This window comes from Neophocaena asiaeorientalis, unplaced genomic scaffold (genome assembly GCF_003031525.2).
Source record: "Neophocaena asiaeorientalis asiaeorientalis breed wild unplaced genomic scaffold, Neophocaena_asiaeorientalis_V1.1 scaffold98, whole genome shotgun sequence".
NCBI classification, from domain to species: Eukaryota; Metazoa; Chordata; class Mammalia; order Artiodactyla; family Phocoenidae; genus Neophocaena; species Neophocaena asiaeorientalis.
The window spans coordinates 1473810-1496903 of NW_020172459.1; the positions used below are offsets into that span (position 1 = coordinate 1473810).

At 41.7% G+C, this 23094-nt stretch overlaps 1 protein-coding gene across 7 annotated transcripts in view; it reads left to right on the forward strand.

The window, feature by feature from the left end:
- The window catches only part of SAP130 (Sin3A associated protein 130), a 76948-nt gene that overhangs the window by 20247 nt on the left and 33607 nt on the right, over positions 1-23094 (forward strand). For 5 of the 7 annotated variants that reach the window (XM_024738034.1, XM_024738036.1, XM_024738037.1 and 2 more), the window contains 7 exons: positions 166-256; positions 465-569; positions 4150-4291; positions 6254-6375; positions 10698-11000; positions 11821-11998; positions 18369-18473. In XM_024738034.1, coding sequence (XP_024593802.1) covers positions 166-256; positions 465-569; positions 4150-4291; positions 6254-6375; positions 10698-11000; positions 11821-11998; positions 18369-18473 — 1046 coding nt within the window. The remainder of the gene's footprint in view (positions 1-165; positions 257-464; positions 570-4149; positions 4292-6253; positions 6376-10697; positions 11001-11820; positions 11999-18368; positions 18474-23094) is intronic. The other 2 variants (XM_024738035.1, XM_024738038.1) reach the window with 1 other exon arrangement.

Here is a 23094-nt window from a genome sequence, read left to right on the forward strand (position 1 = left end):
CCAGAGATGAAGAGCCATCTGTATACTCTGTGGGTTAAAACCAGAATTGTGCAAAACTTGCTAAAAACCTGGCAATATCGAAGGCAGTGATTGCGTTTAAACGGGATTGGGTGGGAGATGTTCCTGTTTCTAATCGTGTTGTGGGGTGTTCCCCCCCCCACACAGAAAACGATCTTCAGTACTGGCACACCAGTGGCTGCAGCAACGGTAGCACCTATTTTGGCAACCAACACCATTCCTTCCGCAACCACGGCTGGTAAGTCGGCAGCCCTGCTCTTCCTGCCAGGGAGGAAGGAGGCATAAGGCGTGGGTTCATTCTTTATTTCTCAGCTTCAGGCAGAGAACAAGAATTAGGTTAGAAAAATTCTCTTTCTTTTTCCCAAGAGCTTTTCTTGGGTTTTTGAGAATCTGTAATGTGTGCAGAGAGGCCATTGTTGAAGAATTTCCCTTTTTCTCCTGTCCAGGATCGGTGTCACACACACAAGCTCCCACGAGTACAATTGTTACCATGACAATGCCCTCACATTCATCCCATGCTACGGCAGTGACCACCTCAAACATCCCGGTTGGTAAGTGGTGTGCAGCCTGCAGACGGAAGCTTACAAGGAATTTTCAGCCCCGCTGACCAGGTCTTCATATAGCTGGCTAGTGTTGATTTTTTTTTTCGATTGTTAATTTTCAAAGCAACACCGACTTTAACTTTGAGTATTATTTCATATACAGATTTGGCATTTTGATGGTAGGGGGAGAAAAAAGAAGATAACCGTCTCTGAGAGCTCAAAGTAAACTACTTTAACTCCACTTTTGACTTATTCATCAACCTTTACCTTTTCTATGTTTACCTTTTTAAAAAGTAAGTTAACTTTACTGATAAAAGTTTGACAAGAACAACAGGAAAAGCAAGAAAGAAGCAAAGATCTGGAGTGAAGAGACCTTGTACACTGACAGATTGTTCAGGAAAAACAATCTCTGGGTGATGCAACAGTGGGAAGAATGCTAACCCTCAAGTCACTTCCCCGAGGTTCTTATCTGGGTGCCACCCAAGGTACTTCATGACCATCCTAAAATTCCTTCCAGGCTTTGCTTATTCCCCTTTTAAATATGTGTACATTTACAGTATTAAAACATCTTTGAAAAATTTCTGGCAGCCAAACTTTAGTGATCAACAGCAGGGATTGGCAAGCTTTTTCCATAGAGCCGGATCGTAAATGCTTTAGGTTCTGCAGGCCTCATGGGTATGTGCAACTACCTAGCTATGGACAATATGTAAACAAATGGGTGTGGCTGTGTTTCAGTTAGATTTTTTTATGGACACAGAAATTTGAATTTCATGTCATTTTCAGGTGTCACAAAATAGTCTTCTTTCGATTTTTCCCTCCCCCTGCCGTTTAAAAGTGTGAACCCATTGTTAGTTCATGGGCCAAAACAGGCATCAGCAAGGTTTGGCCGGCAAGTTGTCGATGCCTAGCGTCAGAGTTGATAGCTTACTGTCACAGCTTCCAAAGCAGAGGCTGTGGCCTATGAGGCAGAACACTCCTTTAACCCACAAGTGACAGGTTTTAGTTTCTAGTGTTACCTGTGCCTTGGTTCTGTAACAGTGAGTGTGCCATCTTACTCTCCTTCACTCCCAGAGATGTGGGACAGCTGCCATATTTTTAATCTGCTGTACTTTTAGAAGTAAGGCTGCCTTTTGTGAGAGGACGCACTGACATACTCGGCGGTCAGAAATCTGGTGACCAGACACAGAAGTGTCTCCCCTACCTGCTGTGTCCCAGCACTGGGGTGGTCCCTCCCTCCCTGCTTCCTTCCTTTGTATGTGTGACAGGCTGCAGCTTCCACAGCCCTCCTAGCAAACTTTGAAGGCACTTTTCCAGAGTAACGGTAGGACCCAGGAAACCCTTGCTCCTCTTTTAAATAACTGAGCCATTCCAGCCCTTAAATTGGTACTCAGCCCCACAGACGGCTTTTAGCAGAGAAAATAACTGCGGTCTTTCTCACGTTACTGCTCACTCCAGCTTGGCATTGGGGAAACCAAACTTCTGTCACACCCTCTGAATTTAATCTCACTTCTGTGAAGTCTGGCAGTGGGGTTAGAGGTTCAGCATTACAGCACTTTCGTTGAAAAAGATCGTTGATTGTTCCATGTTGTCATTTCAGGCTGTTTTCTGGCTATACCTAACAGTGTCATCAGTTATCTGCAGCGCTGTCAAGTCAGAGCCAAGCCCCTTCTTTTCATTTTTATAGTCGAGAGTCTCACTAGGGAATGTGTAGCTATGAAGAAAATCAGACCAGTAAAGAGGGGGCAGCGTACCCTAGGGGGCTGTCTGGTCGTGTCTTGAACCCTCTCTGTGGAGAATTATTTAGAGGTCAGTTCTTGTCAATGTCACTGTGGCTTCCTAAGAGTAAACACTGTGCAGGTAAAATCCCTGAAAGTAGCAGGAGACAAATAATGTTCATTCATTTGGCTAAAACTACCGCCTTCTTACCTGTCCTAAGGTACTGTATTGCTGTGTTCTCTAACTCCCCAGCTCACTTATCTTTGAACTTTTTACCATTTACTAAATTCTAGGTCTGAAAATCATTTGACAGAAGTGTCCAAACAGATTTAAACATCTGCTACTTAGTGTGATCGCTTTTGTCAAAGTTCCGTCAGGTTTATGCTCTAGTTTTGTTTTCTTCTTGTGTAGTAACTCAGATATTTGTTACATCATGATGGGATCCCTGTACAGAAGGGCCTGAGTTGAGAAGGGAAAACTGATATTAACCCTAGAGCATTGATTTTCAAGTTGAGGGCATAAGAGCTATATTAAAATCACCTAAGTGGCTTTTTTTAAGTGTCACTTGCTTTCTCCAGGTGAGATTAGATATTGAATTCAGCCATTGTTATTAATAGGAATGTGTTGGATCAGGGGAAAAGCCTGATAACCCCAAGCATAGGTTTTCACCTGCAGTGAATGCCCATTTCCACCCTTATTTTCTCCACACACGACAGTGGTCTCAGAACTATAAAAAGAATCAGATAATGCCAGCCTACAGAAAACAGGGATTATCTTTGAAAATAGCCCCAACTTACGATTTCTGCATTATGTTTTCCCTGAAGTTTTTTTTTTTTCTAAATAATTGAGGATGTATGGCCCTTTTAATTAGGAAAAAGTAAAGGTATGATTCATGTGTGTGTGTGTGGTTACCATCTGATGTTAGCTACTGTGCCAAACACAGCTGCTTTTTTATTGGAAGCATAATTTTCTCCTACCTTTTATGGGCACAGTGAAAACACAGGCTTACTCACTTTTCCCTCAGCACCCTCTCGACTGACTACTGATGGAAAATACATCATGCCAGCTTCTCTCTGCGTTAGCCAGCAGAGGCCATCCTCGCTGGTCAAACTGGGCATCTCACCCATCATCCTGCGGAAACTTCTCCAGCTGCCTCCCTCAGAAAATATCTGGGCCCGGGGGGGTGGCTGCTTACCTTTGGTGTTCAGTGTGCTGCACCTTGGGTAACGTGATGGCATCATCCCAGTCTCTAGTGTTTGCGTGCCTGCCATTGGTATGACTTGGGTCTTTACAGATAGAATTAAATTTGAAAACTGTATGATCATTTTGATTTTGCCATAAAATATTATGCAAACTCACAGGAAACTCAAAAGACTTCAGAAATTAAGTGATTTTCTAGAGAAGGCCTCCTCATAGATGAGGAACCTAAGACTTAGAAATTAAAATGACCTTCTCATTACTTATTAGCTACATTATTACTAATTAGTTATGGGCCCCTGAAAAGAATCTAAGGTGTTTGCCATTTCTGTATTCAAATTTTTGTTGATTTTTTTTTTTTTTTTTCTAAGTTTTCTCCTTTTAAAAAAAAGGTCTCCAAGAAGCCAGGTCAGGGGAAAAGGATGTAGTTGCTGAAAGTATTAATGTTGAACCCTGCTTTGACAGATAGCAGTGTAAATATATCAGTGGATTATTGGATTGAAATAATTCAGTTGGACCATAGGTACTCATCTTTCCATTTTTTATTTTGATTAAAACTAAAAATCCAGGCTTCTTATTACTGTTTGCATTCTTAAGATTGTTGCCGGCCAAGAATGTTTTGGCATGCCAGTGGGAGCGTATGAGCAGTAATGTAATTGCACTATGCTTTTTGTAGCTAAGGTGGTGCCTCAGCAAATCACACATACTTCTCCTCGGATCCAACCCGAGTACCCTGCAGAGAGGGGTAGCCTGATTCCCATTTCAGGACATCGAGCCTCTCCAAATCCTGTGGCTATGGAAACCCGAAGTGACAATAGGTAGGAGGGAATGTGCCCCATCGTGTCACGAATCGTTTTGATTTTTCAGTGAAACCAGTTGTCCCACAAATATGGCATGTATTTCTTTATTTTCAGTTTTTCCCCCTGAAAATCTAATACATTGTGTAATTTCTTTAATTTTATGAAACTGTGCTGTATTTATTCGTTCTCCTTTTGATGAATGTTCTAGTATCTTTTTTTGACTTGGTTACTTCTCTTTTTAATTTATTTTGAGCCATTTTGAGTGTAATGGTGGCAGCATCATGACCTCTTATCCCCTAAGTATTTCCATTTTCATCTCTAGAGAACAAAGCTGTTCTTACTTAACCACAGTATGGGGAACTGAAATGATCCTTTAGCTTTCCATTCTCTTTCATACATTGAACTTTTTGAAGAGTATAGATAGGCCATTGTTCTTGCAGAATATTCTTCAATTTGGGCTTGTCGGATTGTTCCTCAGAGTTAGATTCAGGCTGTGCATTTTTGAAGTGAATACCATTAGGTGATATGTTCTTCTCACTGTTATTACCTCAGAGAGCTCATGCTCTCCCTTTGTCCCATTAATAGTTATCTCAACATTAATTACTTAAGGAAGGTGATGCCAGATTTTTCTGCTGTAAAGGTGTACTTTTCTTTTTTGTAAATAACTAATTTGTGTGGAAATACCTTGAGACTGTAAGTGTCCTTGTAAGCTTTCACTCGGTAGTTTTGCTTCTATTGATGATTCCTGGCTGAATCAGTTGATGGTTGCAATATGATGGTTGCAAGATAGTGACTTGTTCGATCATTTCGTTGATATTTATCAGTTGACATTCTGATGTAAAGAAAGTTCATCTATCCCCATTTATTTATTTTTCTGTGTATTTTATTTTTGAACATCTGCATGGGCTCGTGGATTTGGTTTTATTTATTCATAATTATAATCCATTACTGTCATCTATTTCGAGGCTCAAATTGTCTCCAGGTTCGTCCTTGGGAGCCCCTTCAGACTAGTTCCTGGGTTTTGCTATGTCCTGGTCATTCTAGCCCTTCCTTACTTCTCACCACATTACGATACTTGAAACTCTTCGTGAACTTGGTCCCTCTGAACCCTGGAATCTGCCATTTCTCCAAGGAGCCCTGGTTCCTTTGCATCATTTAGAAACTAAGATCTAGCCATTAGCTCTGTTTGTTGTTACTGGATTGTCACTACTTCTAGGCCCTTTCAGCAGGCAGAGAGGTAGGAAGTATATAAAATTTTAAAAACTAAGTACATTCTGGTAGCTCTGGTCTAGCTCCATTACCTCCCCCGTTCCGTATTTGTATCTCCCTTCTCCCACCCCACAGTGAGAACCTGGTGGAGTGCACATGAAGTAATTTCAGAATTGGATCATTTTTAAATATTCTTGTTTGATTATTGTGGTTTATAGAAATGCTTATTAGTTTTTTTCTTTTCTTTTCTTTTTTTACCGAAGTACAGTTGATCTGCAATGTTGTTGTTAGTTTCTGGCATACATCAAAGTGATTCAGTTTTATATATATATATGCGGTACAGTAGGATCTTGTTGTTTATCTATTCTATGTGTAGTAGTTTGTGTCTGCTAATCGCAGACTCCTAATTTATCCCTTCCTGCCCCTTTCCCCTTTGGTAACCACAAGTTTGTTTTCTATGTCTGTGAGTCTGTTTCTGTTCTGTAAATAAGTTCATTTGTGTCATATTTTCAATTCCACCTGTAAGTGAAATCATATGGTATTTGTCTTTCTCTCTCTGACTTACTTCACTTAGTATGATCATCTATAGGTCCATCCGTGTTAAAATATTACTCTCTCTAGGTCTGTATCCTTTGATATAATTGTTTGGGATGCAATTTAGGAAACGTTAGTATGGCAGTTAAAAGTAAAAAGAGTTTGTAGGGGATAGGATCATTTGAAGGGAAAGAAGAAAAACCATTTTGGTTCATATTATCTGTGTTCCATCTATAGACCATCTGTTCCTGTTCAGTTCCAGTACTTTCTGCCAACGTACCCACCTTCTGCATACCCACTGGCTGCTCACACCTACACCCCGATCACCAGCTCTGTGTCCACCATTCGACAGTATCCAGGTATGAGCCCCACTGTTAAGATGACTTTTAACATTTTAATTTTTGCATGCAATGAGATAGAAATTGATCAGTGAATATTTCTAGTATGGATTTAATTACTCTAGCTTTTATTTACAGATTCAGATAAGGCTGAAATCTGAAGCTTTAAGGTTGTAAATCACCATCCCTGAAATCTAAAAAGTTGTTACTTATTAGTGATAGTAGCATGATTTTATCCCACCCTGAGGATAATTATGTTAACAGTTTTTGTTATCCCTTAAAATGGAAGTGCAGTTAAAAACGAATAAAGCTGTACTCTTACGGGGCTTCTATTGTTTTGTGGGATATTTGTTGTGTTTTTAATGTTCGTCCAGTTGTGCTCAAAATTCACTATCCAGTCCAGTAAATAGTGTTCTTTTTGCCAATCCAGAATAAACAATGCTACTTAAACCTCAGGGTTTGTATAGTCTTTTCCTGTGAGACCCTCAGCTCACTTCAGGCATAAGAAAGCCAGGTTGTCAGATTGTGGCCATTGCCTGTCTGCTGTGCCGTCCAGGACTGCAGCTGCGCCCACATGTGGCCATTGAGCATTTGAAGGGGATCCGGCACAAATGAAGAACTGAATTTTTTGTTTTACTTAATTAAAATGAGAGAAATTTCAAATATGTTTGGTGCAACTTAGTGATATGCAACTACTTTTTTCAAAATTGTAGATTTTATGGAATCAAAATACAAATCGAATATTTCTGAAATTTAGTCTCTGAATTGAGATGTGTTTTAAGAGTAAAATGTACCCTGAATTTTGAAGACATAATATGGAAAAGAGAATGTAAAGTATGTTATTAATAACTTTTATAGTGATTATATTTTGAAATGATAATTTTTGGATATATTGAGTTAAACAAGATATGTCATTAAAATTAATTCGGCCTGCGTTTTTGTGTGTGTGTGTGTGGTACGCGGTTCTCTCACTGTTGTGGCCTCTCCCGTTGTGGAGCACAGGCTCCGGACGCGCAGGCTCAGTGGCCGTGGCTCACGGGCCCAGCCGCTCCGCGGCCTGTGGGATCTTCCCGGACCAGGGCACGAACCTGCGTCCCCTGCGTCGTCACTGCGCCACCAGGGAAGCCCTGGCCTGCGTTTTAGTTTATTAATGTGGCTACTGGAAAATCTAAAATTGCATGTATGACTTATATTTTCATTAGGACAGTGCTAGTCTAAAACTTTCAAACACTGAGGGTTTTTCAAATTATATATATATATTTATTTATTTATTTTTGGCTGTGTTGGGTCTTCGTTGCTGTGTGCAGGCTTTCTCTAGTTGTGGTGAGAGGGGCTACTCTTCATTGAGCTGCGCAGGCTTTTCCTTGCAGCAGCTTCTCGTTGTGGAGCACAGGCTCTAGGTGCTCGGGCTTCAGTAGTTGTGGCTCTTGGGCTCTAGAGCGCAAACTCAGTAGTTGTGGCGCACGGGCCTAGTTGCTCCGCGGCATGTCGGATCTTCCCGGAACAGGGCTTGAACACGTGTCCCCTGCATTGGCAGATTCTTAACCACTGCGCCACCAGGCAAGTCCCAATACTGAGGTTTAAATAGCTTTGAAAATAGGTTCCTCCATCTCTACATTGTTCTATGTGTGTGTTTTGATTTTTTTTTTTTTTTTGCAGGATGGGGGGTGTTTGTTTTTCAAAACTTTCTTTTTAAAGGAACTTCATAACAGTGTTTTTTTATTAACAATCTTATAAAGTAGAATAATGTTTAATTGATTGTTGCCAAAAGTAGGATGCAAAAAGTATCACAGAAGCATGTTGACAATTAGGAAGTAAATTTCACGTGTGTGTGTGTTACACTAACTGCTGAAAATTCTTAAGTCTCTTTATCAGTAACAGCACTTACCTTCAGGTTCTCTCCTTCATCTACTACCTTGAATTCTATAACAGTGAAGTTCTATAACAGAACTCTATAACAGAATTCTATAACACGATTCTATAACAGAACTTCTATAACAGTGCAGTCATTTTGCTTTTATGGAGAGGGTCATTCATGACCACTGTGTATTTCTCTGAATGCTAGCCAGCTGAAAAGGGCATGCAGAGTCTCTCTTGACCTAGAATCAACTATGCAGACACTATCATTCTATATAAACCTTTATTGTAAAAATCCATCGTAAGAGCACTGTCTGAAGTGTTGGGGATTCTGCCAGTCATCTGTTTCTCTACATTATTCCTCTTTCATCACTGCTGTAGCCCTGATAGATACTAACACAGAAAAATGAATAGTACGTTCAATACTTTATTTCTTCCAGGATCAAACTGTCATTGTTGGTGCAGATGAGAGGTAATATATTATTTCTCAGACATGTGGATCTAAACATGGATGGACACAAATGAAAAAATGACTTAGTAACCAGCTTACAGTATCCTATTGAATATTTATTGAAACTCTACTTTTTTGTAAGGTCCTGTGTAAGGCTCCTGTGCTAGGCTCTATTTTTAAAGTTGACTTTTAAACAGCTTTCAACAAGCTTAGAGTCTAGTAGGAAGATTAGACATGAAGAGATATTATAATATGCTGAATCTTAAAAGAGGGGCTTGAGCAAAGCCATGCTGCTTCTGAGGTAAGAGGTTATGTCTACTTGAGAAGGTAGGGTTGGAGGTCAGGAGTGATTTCCTGAAGGAAGTGACATTTGGAAAGCATCTTTCAGAAAGTATAGGGCAGAGCCGTAGTGGGTTTGGAGAACAGCACATTTCTGTCTGTGAATAAAGTATTAGCTAGAGTATGTGGTCAGAAGAGAATGGTTTGGTTTGGGCAGGAACATAGTGTGAGTGAGAACACAAAGTGTGAAATAAGATTGGATCTTAAAAAGGCTTGGAGTGGTGACTAGACTGCAGGTTCAACAGCAGGCAAATGGCCAAAAACTGTTATTTAACAGAAATAGCACAGATGCACTTCTCAGGAAGAAGCTATAATGCTCTGGAAATTGTGTATGTATATATTTTACAAAGGAAGAATTACAATATAGCCATGACTAAAAATTTACACGTAGTAACTTTTCACTATACTTTTCTTATGCATAATACTAATTTAAACCTTTATCTCTATGGTTTATAAAACATTTTCAGTTAGATTATTTTTTTTAAATTGAGGTGTAATTGACATATATTAGTTTCACATGTACAGCCTAATGATTCAATGTTTATATCACCACAAGTCTAGTTAACATCTGTCACCGTCCAGTTAAAGATTGTTTTTCTTGTGATGAGAACTTTTAAGATCTACTCTCTTAGCAACTTCCAAATATACAATACAGTATTGCTAACTATAGTCGTCATGCTGTACATTACATCCCCATGACTTATTTATCTTATAACTGGAAGTTTGTACCTTTTGGCCACCTTTACCCATTTCGCCCACTCTCCACCCCTGCCTATGGCACCCACCGGTCTTCTTTGTATCCAAGAGCTTGGTTTATTTTTGTTTTCTGCATTTTTGATTCCATATATAAGTGAGATCATATGGTATTTGTCATTCTCTTTGTGACTTATTTCACTAAGCATAATACCCTTTAGGTCCATCCATGTTGTCACAAATGGCAGTATTTCGGGTCTTTCTTTTTTAATGGCTGAGTAATATTCCATTATGTGTGTATGGATATATATACCATAAATTTTTTATCCATTCATCCACTAATGGACACAGATTGTTTCCATATCTTGGCTATTCTAAATAATGCTGCAGTATATCTTTTTCCAGATTGTTTTGATGACCGAGAAGAAAAGTCTTTTGTTTGTTTGTTTTCTTTCCACAAACAGTGAGAAATCGCTTCTTTTTTTTGTCGCTTCCTGGGAATGTTTTTGTTTTCAGTTTTGTTTGTTTGTTTGTTTTTAATATACACAGATGATATGTTTGCCTGATAGATAAAAGGACAAGTTACTTCTCTCTTCAGTGCATATTTTGGAATTTAAAATTCGCAACTACTGTATTTCAGAAGTGCCTGTGATAGTGGTTCTATCAATTAAAGCAAAGATTCTTGACCTGGAGGCATGGATGTATCTCAGAAGTTTTATATTAATTACTTACATAGTTGCGTGGCTCACATTTGGCTTTTAATAAATGATTGCTTTTTTCTCATTTTAATGCTATTTGTAGCAATCTGCAGAGATCGTATCAAATTGGTGCAAGTGGTGGGGGGGAAGCCTCAACGTATAGAGTTTACGTAGCACTTTTTTTTTTTAACTGAGAGTTTAGATCTTGAACAGTGGAAAAATTGTTTTGATTTGAGTGTTTTTCTCCTTATGTGGACTGTGCCAATCAAAGCTAACATTTTTGTCACTTTTTGCATCATTTTTAGTTTCAGCTCAGGCTCCAAACTCTGCCATCACGGCTCAGACTGGAGTCGGGGTGGCGTCCACAGTCCACCTGAACCCCATGCAGTTGATGACAGTGGATGCATCCCACGCTCGACATATCCAAGGGATCCAGCCAGCCCCCATCAGTACACAGGGCATCCAGCCAGCTCCCATTGGGACACCAGGGATCCAGCCAGCCCCCATAGGCACACAGGGCATTCACTCAGCAACCCCAATCAGCACCCAAGGACTTCAGCCTGCACCAATAGGGACCCAGCAGCCTCAGCCTGAAGGAAAGACTTCAGGTAATTTTAATTTTTTACATGGAAGTTGGTGTGGAGGGAAAAGGTACACAGGGTTTGAATCATGGTTCTGCCACTTGCTGGCTTTGTGGTCTCAAGTAAGCTCGCTAGGCCTTGATTTTCTCTTTGTAACATGAGTTGCTTAGAACTTAACCTGTCAGGGTCTTTGTAAGCATTAGAAACTACGTACATAAACAGCCTAACGTGTGCTTGCACATGGGGAGAAGCGTTCTAAAAGAGCTCGTAGTTGAGGGAGTACATTCACCTTATAAGACTAGTGTTCTCATTCCATTTCAAGATTTTCTTTTTCTTTTTTACCTTTTGGTCGTGCTGCGTGGCTTGCGGGATCTTAGTTCCCCGACCAGGGATTGAACCTGGGCCCTGGCAGTGGAAGTGCGGAGTCCTAAGCACTGGACCCCCAGGAAATTCCCTAAGATTTTTTTTGGAGTTGTTTATAAAGCTGCAAAGATAGACTGGAATGTTGGTACCATTATTAGGAATTGAGAGGTGGTGGTATTTCACCAAAAAACTGTAGCAGAACATTTCTTGCAGTATACTATATACTTTATGTATCTTATCTCACTTATTAGTAATTATGATTGTAGAGCAAAGAAAAGACGTTCTTAATCGTGCATCAGTAGACTTTGTAACCTCCCCAGTTTGCCATCTGCTTTTGTCCGTATCCCTCATCTTCTTGAAATTGGACGGTCCTAACATGGATACTCTTGATTGTGGTGGTCTGATCGTTGTTTCTTGTCTTACGTGACATTTTAGTGATGTTACTTCCGTTTCCTTCTCCTCATTGCTCTTTCCTGTCCTCCAGCAGTGGTGTTGGCAGATGGAGCCACAATTGTAGCCAACCCTCTTAGCAACCCATTCAGTGCTGCTCCAGCAGCAACAACTGTGGTGCAGACTCACAGCCAGAGTGCGAGCACCAACGCTCCAGCCCAGGGCTCGTCCCCACGGCCGAGTATACTCCGGAAGAAACCTGCCACAGATGGGTGAGTAGATCCAGAAGTGCCAAAGGACACTGCTAATTCTGGAAGTAATTGGTGTAAACAGTAGGCAGTAATCCAGTGCTGATAGCAAACTCAATTTCCTCCAAAATAACTTGACCGCCGGGTTATTCAGTAGAGCCTTGCCAAGCTCAGACTGCAGGATGGTAAGAATCCAGGAGTCAGTTGGGTGTCAGTTTGTAAGCATGTGTTGCATATTACGTACTTTTAGGAGTTCTCTCTGGTTCTGAGAGTTTAACCCTAGAACCCCTAAAGTAGCTTGAAGTGAACTCTTGAGGCTTGTCTAGCTAGGCACAGTAATGTGTGCTGTGTATTTTTTCCTCATTGTCCTAAATGAATTGTTGCTCAGGGCAAGCAGTCTCCCAAGTGTATTAAGGGTCATATTTAGTAGCAAGTAGTGTTCTGTGTTGTCATATAAGCTTCTGAGTTGGTGGGTCATAGGTGGGAAGGTATGTGCTCTGCCATAACAGAGACCAGAGTCTCTGTCTTAATACTAAGTCAGTCCATGACACAGTAACCATATTAATGAAAACACAAGGCAGAGCTTGTAGTTAAGATGGCAGATTGAATATGCACTTCTAAATTTCTCTTCCTCTCAAAACCCTACAGAACTTATAGTAAAGAGGCTTTTTAAAAAGACTGTAGGGAATTTCCTGGTGGTCCAGTGGTTAGGACGCCACGCTTTCACTGCCAAGGGCGCACGTTCCATCCCTGGTTGGGGAACTAAGATCCCACAAGCCACACAGTATGGCCAAAAATAAGTAAGTGGGTAAGTAAATAAATAAATTTTTTTTTAAAAAAAGATTATAAACACACAGAGATGGGGAGAATAGGAGAAGACACAACAGCAACAAGTCTTTGAAGCTGGAAAGCAAATAGGCAAGTGCTCACTCGCTCCCTTAGCCGTGAAAAAGGTGAACGTTAAGTCTGCAGAGAAGAGCGCTGGGAACCATCCTTGTTTAAATTGTGAATCTTCAAAAGGACCAGGAGCGGGAAGAACTGGGGGTATCCACCTGGATTAGCCAGCACAGTGAAGGGCATGGTGCTGTACCAAAAACGGATTAGGGGACCAAGCCTGTGTGGAGTGCTGAGACTTCTCCCTCGTGGCTGACACGACCCTGGCAGCTGAATTTAACTCTGTTGACAGAAAGTGAGAAGACGACTGTACTCTGCTTCTAGGGTCCGTTCCAGCCCGAGGGGAAAGAGCTAAGGATACCAACAGTAGGGGTTTAAGGACACTAGGACAGGGCTCCGATTGCCCTTAAAGTAAACAAGCCCCGCCACAAGCTCAGAGCTTCCAACCGGCTTTTTAGTCCCCCCACTTCTCCTCATGAGCGTGCAGCCAAGCATATCAGGTATCTGAGGGTTCTTCTAACAACGCAAGATAGAAGCCACAGCGAACACACTGAAAAAAGCAGCTCGGAAGATGCAGAGGCTAGGCAAGGAGAATAAAACTAAAAACAAAACATAAGAACACATGAACAGAGACAGACACTGTCAGTACCATCTTCAAAGGACAAATGAAAACTGCATCCAGGAAACGGGAAGGCCATGCTCCACAAAAGGAACATTCCGAGAACAAGAATGTGTCCAGAAATCAAAAACTCAGTAGAAAACGTGAAAAGTAAAATTGAGGAAATCTCTCAAAAGTAGAGCAAAAAGACAAAGAGATAGAGAATAGGAGAGAAAAGACCCAAAATTTAAAGAGCCAGTTCAGGAGATCCTGCCTCCAAGTGATGGGGTTTCAGCAAGACAGATCAGAGAAGAGAAGAGGACGACTTAAAAATGATTCATAGAAAATCACCAAAACCGAAGGGTAGGAGTTTTCTATTTTAACGAACCATGAAATGCTTGGTACAGTAGATGGCAATGGATACAAACTGGCACCAAGGTGAAATATTTTGAAATTTCACAGCACTGGACAAAATGAGATCTGCCCCTTCTCCCATGCTTCGTCTCCTCCAAAGTCCCTTCTGCTGTGCCCTCTGAGGTGTCCGTCATCATCTCAGTCCCCTGTGGCCTGACCTCTTCTCTGAGCATGGCTTCTTGCTTTAATTGGAACCTGGCTCTTCTTCGGGGTCTCGACTTCCTCGACTCTCCCCAGGGTGGTGGCTGTCTCTCCCTCCCCATTCCATCCTGTCACTGGGCCTGGAGGTGGGGTGGCTGTCCTCTTTGGGCCTCACTGCCACTTTCAGGCCCATCCTTCTCAACAGTGGACATGCTTCCTGGTCTGTATTTAGATTTCATAAAATTTGCAATTGAAAAAGTAGTTTCACATAGCCAGGTTAATCCAGATACACTGAAAAGTTTTCCAGTAACTGAACCAAGCGCCAGTTTTTAAATTCAAATTAGTTGAAATGAAATATTGTTAAAAATCATGCTCGTCAGTTGCACTTGTCACCTTTCAAGTGCTTAGTAGCCCCATGTGGCTGGTGGCCACCTTGTGGGACAGATTCAGGTTTGATTTGGGGTCTGTGTTTGTCCTTCAGAAGGTACATAGTGTCTGGCTGTGTCATACCATCTTCAACTTTAATGTAAACAGAAATGATTTCCCAGCTCTCTGGCCTCTCAGTTGCTTGAATGCATCCTCTGCACCTGCCCTCCCTCAGCAGGGCACACCCATGAGCGCTGGCACTCCACGGCACAAAAGTTCAGCAGCTTTTTCTGTACCCTAGGGTCCCACAGCCCGCCTCTCTTTCCACGTCCCTGGCAGCGACTCCCACCAAGACCCAGCTGGGAGCCTTCAGTCTATTGGTCCTTACCACCCTTTCACTTTCCTCACTGCCTTTCCTGGCCTCTTTGTCTGCCCTCCCTGGTTCACAGTCTGTGGTGCGTTGCAGTCATTTCCTTGCGTGCAGCCTCAGCTTCCCTGTCGTCCTCTTCACTTTGGCAAAGTCAGAGTTAAAATCCAGCGTTCTGCTTAATTTGTGTTGTGCCGCTTGCCTGTGTGCAGCAGAGTGTTGCCTCGTCCGCCTTAACCTCACACACCTCCCCAGGGATCTCCCAGCGGACCAGCACAGTCTGCTTTCCTTGGCCATTCCTCCAGACACCCGTGTACCTCTGCTCCTTTCCAGACTTCCACGCCTCCTCTCCCGCGTTCACTTGTAGCTAATGAATGTGCCCACCTACTTTTTTCTTTCTGCTACGTTCTTGAGAAAATGGAAACACACAGAAGAGAAGTTCACAAGCTAGCTGTCACATGCTTGCCTGCCTGCCTCTGTCTCCAGCTCCGCCTCTGTCTCCAGCTCCGCCTCCGTCTCTCAGTGGTGGGCTCATCACTCAGAGTTGAGCTCTCAGGTCGTGCCGCCCGTCTCATCTCCGTGAGAACTGCTCCAGCTCTTCTGCCTCTCTCCTCCGTCAGTTTTTTCTTGTTAGTGGATCCTTCACATAAACAAGTATAAACTTGTTATCATTTCTTCCACTTTGCTCCACTCTCTGCCCCATTTTTTTGCTCCTGTTTGCAATGAAAATGAAGGCATTGTCTCTGTTGGCTAGCCCCACTTCTTCCAGTCTCTCTTTCTTTCAGCACTTTCACTGAAGTGTAGAAAACTGCACAGATAACGTATGTACAGTGTAATGAGTCAGCACAAACGTGTAACTGCTGTATCGGCTAAGAAACAGGACATTGCCAGCACTTTCTCCCAAAGATTACTAACCAGTTTTTCTTTTTTTTTTTTTCAGTTTTTCTTTTTACCCTATGGATTTGTTTTGCCTCTTTTTGAGCTCCCACAGAATCATACACATTTTTTGTGTGAGTCCATCTTCTTTCACTTGATTTTGGGAGATTGATCCATGTTGCTGCATATAATTGTAACTTTTTTTATGGTTATATAAAATGCCCTTGTCTGAGAATACCATAGTTTAACCATGGATATTTGGGTTATTTCCAGTTTAGGGCCATAATGTTACCCCGAACACCTTTGTGCATCACCTTTGATGCATCCGTAAATGCAGTGCTGTTATGTACCTCGGAGGGGATTTGCCGGGCTGTGGGCTGTGCTCATTTTCAGCTCCAGCAGGTAACGCCAGCAGTTTGTCCAGGTGTTTGTACCCATTTACACTCTCACCAGCGGTGGGGTCCTTGCCTTCATCATCATCGACGCTTGTTATTTGGCACTCTTTTTTAAGTTTGGTCATTCTGTGGGTTTATAGTAGTGTATCTCTTTAGGGGTTTGGAGGGCTTGTTTGTACTGAGGAATGGGGGATTGAGTGGTCTTGCTTTTTTGTTTATTTCTTACTTTTTATTGTGGAAGGTTTAAACATAATACAAATTTGAACATCTGAATTTATACCCATCATTCAACTTCAGTTATTAACTTATCAGTTCATGTTTTATCTGTATGCCTTTCCACCACTTTCCACCATATTATTTTGAAGCAAATCATAGGGAACACATCATTTTGTTTGTATATATTTGTATGTATTTCAGCATGTGTTTATTGAAATACATACTTTAAAAAAATGTTAGAACCCCATAATGTTATCAAATATTTAGTCATTGTTCAAACTTCCAGTGATCTCAAATGTCACAAATTTTGTTTTGTTATATTATTTATTTGAGTCTGTTTTCTGATAAGGTACACACATTACGATTGGTCGATATGTCTATTAAGACTCTTCTAGTATATGTTACCTCCATTTCTTTTCTCCTTGCAGTTTGTCTGTTGAAGAAACTTGGTCTTTTGTTCTGTAGAGTTTTCCTCTCCCCTCCCAACTCTTCCTGAATTTGTCGATTGCATCCGCATTCTGTTAGTTCCCTAGGGCTGCCATAACAAATTACCACAAGTTTGATGGCTTAAAACAACAAAAGTTTATTCTCACAGTTCTGATGACTAGAAGTCTGAAATCAACACGTCGGCAGGGTTGGTTCCTTCTGAACACTCTCAGGGAGGATCCACGCCGTGCCCTTCTTCCAGCTTCTGGTGGCTCTTGGCGGTCCTTTGTGTTGCTTGGCCTGTGGATGCACCACTCCAGTCTCTACTTCCATATCCACATGGCCTTCCCTCTGTGTCTTTGTGTCTCAAATCTCCCTCTCCTTTCTGTTGAAAGGATACCGATCATTGGATTTAGGACCTGCCCTAAGTCTAGAATGATCTTATCTACTTAATTACGTTGGCAAAGACCCTATTTTTTTTACATTCACAAGTAGCAGGGGTTAGGACTCGGATGGGTCATATTAGGGAACACAATGCAACCCCCTGCCCCCATTGTCTGGTTTCACTTGTTATTCTCTCCTCCACATTTTCTCTCAGTTGTTACTTGAATCTAAAGGCTTGGTGAACTTCACTTTTTCTCCCCTTTTGGCAAGACTCCTTCCTAAGTTGGTGGTTTAGTCTTTTTATCAGGAGAAGTATGCTGTGTGGAAGTCGGCCTTTTTGAGATGTTAGCAGTCTTACGATCAGTGTCTGGATCCATTCACAGTTAGGCATTGCAAAGTGGTATGCTCTAGCCATTTCGTCTCAGACGGACTCTTCTAGCATTTGCTTGCACCACTCCGCCAGAACTAAATGTGTCAAGATCACTTATGACTTCCACGTTGCTAAGCTCCAGTAGTTAGTTCAGTCGGAGCCACGTGTGGCCTCTGTGCTGCACGACAGTTGATCACTAGCTACCTTGATCAACTTTTCGCTCAGTTCCTCAGGTCAATATAAATACATAGGTACAATAATGATTGTAACTGCTAAACAGATTTAAATGTTATTTTATTTTTAAATTTTTTTATCATTTATTTATGTTTTATATATTTATTTATTTATTTTTGGCTGCGTTGGGTCTTCATTGCTGCGTGTGGACTTTCTCTGGTGGTGAGGGGGGCTACTCTTCATTGCGGTGCGCGGCCCTCTCATCGCGGTGACTTCTCGTTGTGGAGCACGGGCTCTAGGTGCGAGGGCGTCAGTGGTTGTGGCGTGTGGGCTCAGTAGTTGTGGCTCGTGGGCTCTAGAGCAGACTAAGTACTTGTGGCACATGGGCCTAGTTGCTCTGCGGCATCGGGGATTGAACCCGTGTCCCCTGCATTGGCAGGCGGATTCTTAACCACCGCACCACCGGGGAAGTCCCTAAATTTTAATATTAAGTACAAAGGAGATATGTAGGTAGAAGGTAGAAGAAGCAGGTAAAAGAGTCGCAATGGTTGCTTCCTAAAGAGAGACAGGCAGGAAGTGGGGAGGCAGGGGGAAGGGATCTGCTGTATGTTATTAAAAGCGTTTTAGTACTATTTGGTTTTTTAAATAATCTGCCTTCATTACTTTGGTAAAATTTGAAAATCCATTAAAAAATACCTAGCCATAGGTACACTTAGCAAATGTGTAGTTCTTATCCTTTAATGCCGTCTGGGTTTGTCTCTTTACTCTTTCAGACTGGCAGTTCGGAAAACCCTCATTCCTCCTCAGCCTCCTGAAGTGGCTAGCCCTCGAGTGGAGAGCTCTATGCGGAGTACGTCTGGGTCGCCTAGGCCTGCAGGGTGAGCACATCATTGAGGACAGAAAAGTCTAATACATGTCGCAGACTTCACATCATTTGCCTCTAAAAAGAACCCCTAATGTGTGCATCTGAAAGAACCATTTTCTAGCTATGAGATCTGGACACGTTTCTCAACCTCTCTGACCGTTATTTACCTCATTTATGAAGTGGCCATACTTACAGCACCTGCCTCATAGGCTCCTTGTGTATTGAAACCACTTAGAACAGAGCCTGCCTCACCGTAAACACCCAGTTATTGTTGCTGTCGAAAATGGCATCATGACAATAGTTAATGCATTCTGTTTTCTTTACTCTTTATCTCCTTGATTCTAAAAGTAATATTTTGGAAAAGAAAATGAGACAATATAAAAATATTTAAGGTATAAAGAGAAAATCGTCCTATTCTCCACCCCCCCTCCAGTCGCACTCCCCCAGAGTAATATTGATTGGTTAAAGTTTTGTTAAGCATCTTTCCACATCTTTTTCTACATACACGTGTAGATAGATTGATAGATTCTTAAAAACAGGATTTTGTTGACTGTTTTATATACTGCATTTTATACTTATATCTGTAATAGCTTACCATGTTAATATATTTATATCTACTTCTTCATAAAACTTCAAAAAAAAATTTATGAATGCCATGTGTGTGCCAAGTATCATTTTAGAATCTGGGGATGTAAGAGTGACTGAAAGTGTCCATTCTCCTTAAGCTTACTATCTAGTGAGTGTAGAGAAATAATAAATATGTGAAGAAAAAGAAAACAGTGTAAATGGAATATAAGTGATGGGAGGAAGGGGTGATGACTTACAGAAAGGCCTCTCTGAGCAGAGGCTTTAAGAGCATGGAGGAGTAAGCCACATGCTCCCTGATGTCAGACTGTCAGGCAGAGGAAAGAGCAGGGACTAAGACTTTGAGGTGGGAGTATTTGCAGTCACCACTTTGTCCATTAGTGCAGGAATGTGCAAATAACCATGTAAACGGAAACTGTGCATGGCTATTTATAATTGTTCTGTGACCTTAAAAACATTTGTGAACATATCAGAAACTCTCTTAACTGTCAGTTAAAATATACAGGGAAATGAAAAACATAGTAAAACTAAAATTTATTTAGTACACTGTAATTTGAACATCAGAAACGCTGAGAATTAAAGTGTTTTATTTCCTTCTAAAAGCTAATCAAGTGGGAATTCCCTGGCAGTCCAGGGGTTAGGGCTCCACGCTTTCACTGCTGAGGGCCCAGGTTCAAACCCTGGTCGGGAACAAAGATCCCACAAGCTGCGTAGCATAGCCAAAAAAGAATAAATAAATAAAAGCCAGTCAAGAGTACAGTTGGCCCTCTGTATCTAAGGGTTCCACATCTCGAGCATCCACAGGTATCCATGGATTTTGGTATCTGCAGGGGTGGGTATTGAGGGACGACCGTAGTTGGAACAATGTTTCCCTTATTCACATTGAATAACTTACGATACAGAGCAAGAGTCCTTCTATGCTTCGGTGAATTGTCATACTCCTTTCTAAGTTTGGGTCTGCCCTGACATTTTATCCTATCTTTTTTTTCTTTTGGCTGCATTGGGTCTTCATTACTGTGAGTGCGGGCTTCAGTAGTTGTGGCACGTGGGCTTAGTTGCTCCACGACGTGTGGGGTCTTCCCAGACCAGAGATCAAACCCGTGTCCCCTGCATTGGCAGGCGGATTTTTTTTTTAAGAATTTATTTGTTTATTTATTATTTTTTGGCTGTGTTGGGTCTTCGTTGCTGTGCGCAGGCTTTCTCTACTTGCGGCGAGTGGGGGCTACTCTTCGTTGTGGTGCGCGGGTTTCTCATTGCGGTGGCTTCTCTCGTTGCGGAGCGCGGGCTCTAGGTGCGTGGGCTTCAGTAGCTGTAACACACGGGACTCAGTAGTTGTGGCACGTGGGCTTAGTTGCTCCACGGCCTGTGAGGTCTTGCCGGACCAGGGCTCAAACCCTTGTCCCCTGCATTGGCAGGTGGATTCTTAACCACTACTCCATCAGGGAAGTCCAGCAGGCAGATTCTTAACCACTGTGCCACCAGGGAAGTCCCTATCCTTTGTCTTTTCAGTGTTGTAAATTATTTCCAGAAGTTCCTTTAATGTGAGGTTGTTGCCAGCATCACTTCCAGGGACATCTTTATCCTTTTATCAAACCATCTTCCTTAACTAATCCTTGGAATCTGGGTGCACATTCCACAGCAGCATCTTTATCTGTGCTAGCAGTTTCACCAGATAGCTTACATTCATCAAATTAATGCTGACTATTGAAAAAATGAATCCAGCCTTTATTGGCTGTAAAAGGCTTTGGATTTTTGGGTTTTTTTAATCCTCCCTGTAATTTCCATCTTCTTTCTTTCTTTTTTTTTTCGGTACTTGGGCCTCTCACTGTTGTGGCCTCTCCCATTGCGGAGCACAGGCTCCGGACACGCAGGCTCAGCGGCCATGGCTCACAGGCCCAGCCACTTCGTGTCACGTGGGATCCTCCCGGACCGGGGCACGAACCTGTGTCCCCTGCATCGGCAGGTGGATTCTCAACCACTGCGCCACCAGGGAAGCCCTCCATCTTCTTTCAATGTGGCAGTTAATTCAACACTTTGGTCTGAGTGATTGGGTTGTTGTGGGGTTTTTTTACAGTCTTCAATCCAGAATGGAAGTAAATACTCCGTTTCACTGTAGTGGCTTACAGTAAAATGACTTTACCACCTTTTTTATATTCATTGGACTTTCTCAGTGTGGTCCAAGCCATAGCTTCATACAAGCCTAGGTCCACTCCTAAATTATCTTTGCTGTTGCCATTTTCAGATCTTCTAATCACATCCCATTTTACTTCTAGATTTATCACATTTGTTTCTGCATTTTCATCGCTGTTGGCCAGTTCTCTTTCAGTCGTTCATTTTTGTAAAATTTCACCTGGGTTTATCACTAGGAAACTAGACAGCACAACTACACACTTCGCTGTCTGCATGAACTGAGAAGTAGATGTGCAGTAATCAACCAGTCAACGACATACTTCGAAAGAAGTGATGTGCGATGTGCATGTCTGTAAGTTACAGAGTGATTTGTGGACCGAAGAGCTAGTAGCAAAGTTTGCACTTTATGAAGTTACTCACAGTTAATAATTATACTGTAGTAACTGAAATTCGAACAGTGTTGGTGGGGGACTGGGGGAATACAGTTACACGTATGTATGTGAAAGTCACACATATCAGTGTTGTGCGAAGTAAGCACTGTCTGTATATTAGGAATAAACAAGGAGCAGCAAGGGAGAGCAGCCTAGAATGAGGGGCAGGGTTGTACAAAATGGTTCAGAGATAACAATGAGAGCCAGATTACGTATACAGGGCTTTGTGGGCCATTCAAAATCCTTTGGATTTTATTTTGAGTGAGACAGGAGTGCCATCCGAGGGCTAAGGCATAGGAGTGACATGATTTGACTTATTTCTAAAAGGATTGCTCTGGCTGCTGTGCTGAGAATCAACGAAAGAAGACAAGAGTGGAAGCAGTGAGACCAAGTAGGAGATGATAAAACCTTAGACTCTCTTAATGGCTTGGACCAGCATGGAGGTAGTAAAAGTCTTCAGAAGAGTTCAGATTCTCAATATGTATTGAAGGTACAGCTGTCAGAATTTTCTGAGTGGAGAGAAAGGGAAGGAGGCAATGCTAGCTACCAATTTTTGCCTGAGCAACTACAGATAAGGAATTACCCTTTCTGAAGTGAGAAATAGCAAGGGGGAAATCAGGAGTTTACTTTTAGATATTTTATTTTGAGATATCCAAGTGATTAAACACACCCAAGTGGAGCTGTCACGTGCATAGCTGGGTATATATTTCTGAAGTATATACAATTCTGGAATTGAAGGTGGAGGTCCATGCTGCTGATTAAGATTTGGGAATTAAAGCAGGTACTGGCATACCTTGTTTTATGGCGCTTCACAGATACTGCCTTTTTTTTACAAATTGCAGGTTTATGGCAGCCCTACATCAAGCAACTCTATCAGTGCCATTTTTTTTTTTTCAGCATTTGCCCACTTTGTGTCTCTATGTCACATTTTGGTAATTTTCACTGTATTTCAAACTTTTTCATTATTGTTATATCCACTATAGTGATCTGTAATCAGTGATTTCTGATGTCACTGCTGTGATTCCCTGAAGGCTCAGATGATGGTTAGCTTTTTATAGCAAAAAAGTATTTTTTACAATTAAAGCATGTATATTGTGTTTTTTCAGGCATAATGCTGTTGCACACTTAATAGACTACAGTATAGTGTAAACATAACTTTTACATGCACTGAGCAACCAAAAAAGTTGTGTGACTCGCTTTATTGCGATATTCATTTTATTGCAGTGGTCTGGAGCCAAGCCTGCATCTCTAAGGTATGTTGTATGTATGCTTTAACACCATGAGAGTGGAAAAGCTCCCACTGACAGTGAGTATAAATAGAGAAGTGGTACAAGGACCACACCTTAGGACATAACCATCTTTAGAGGTCAGGAAAGTACAAAACCAGAAAAGGAGACTGTATTCCTGTACTGTGTTATGTTCCCAGATAGGCTGGTGCCATAATTAAGTCGTCAATTAATGAACATTTAAGTTATTTCCATTTATCAC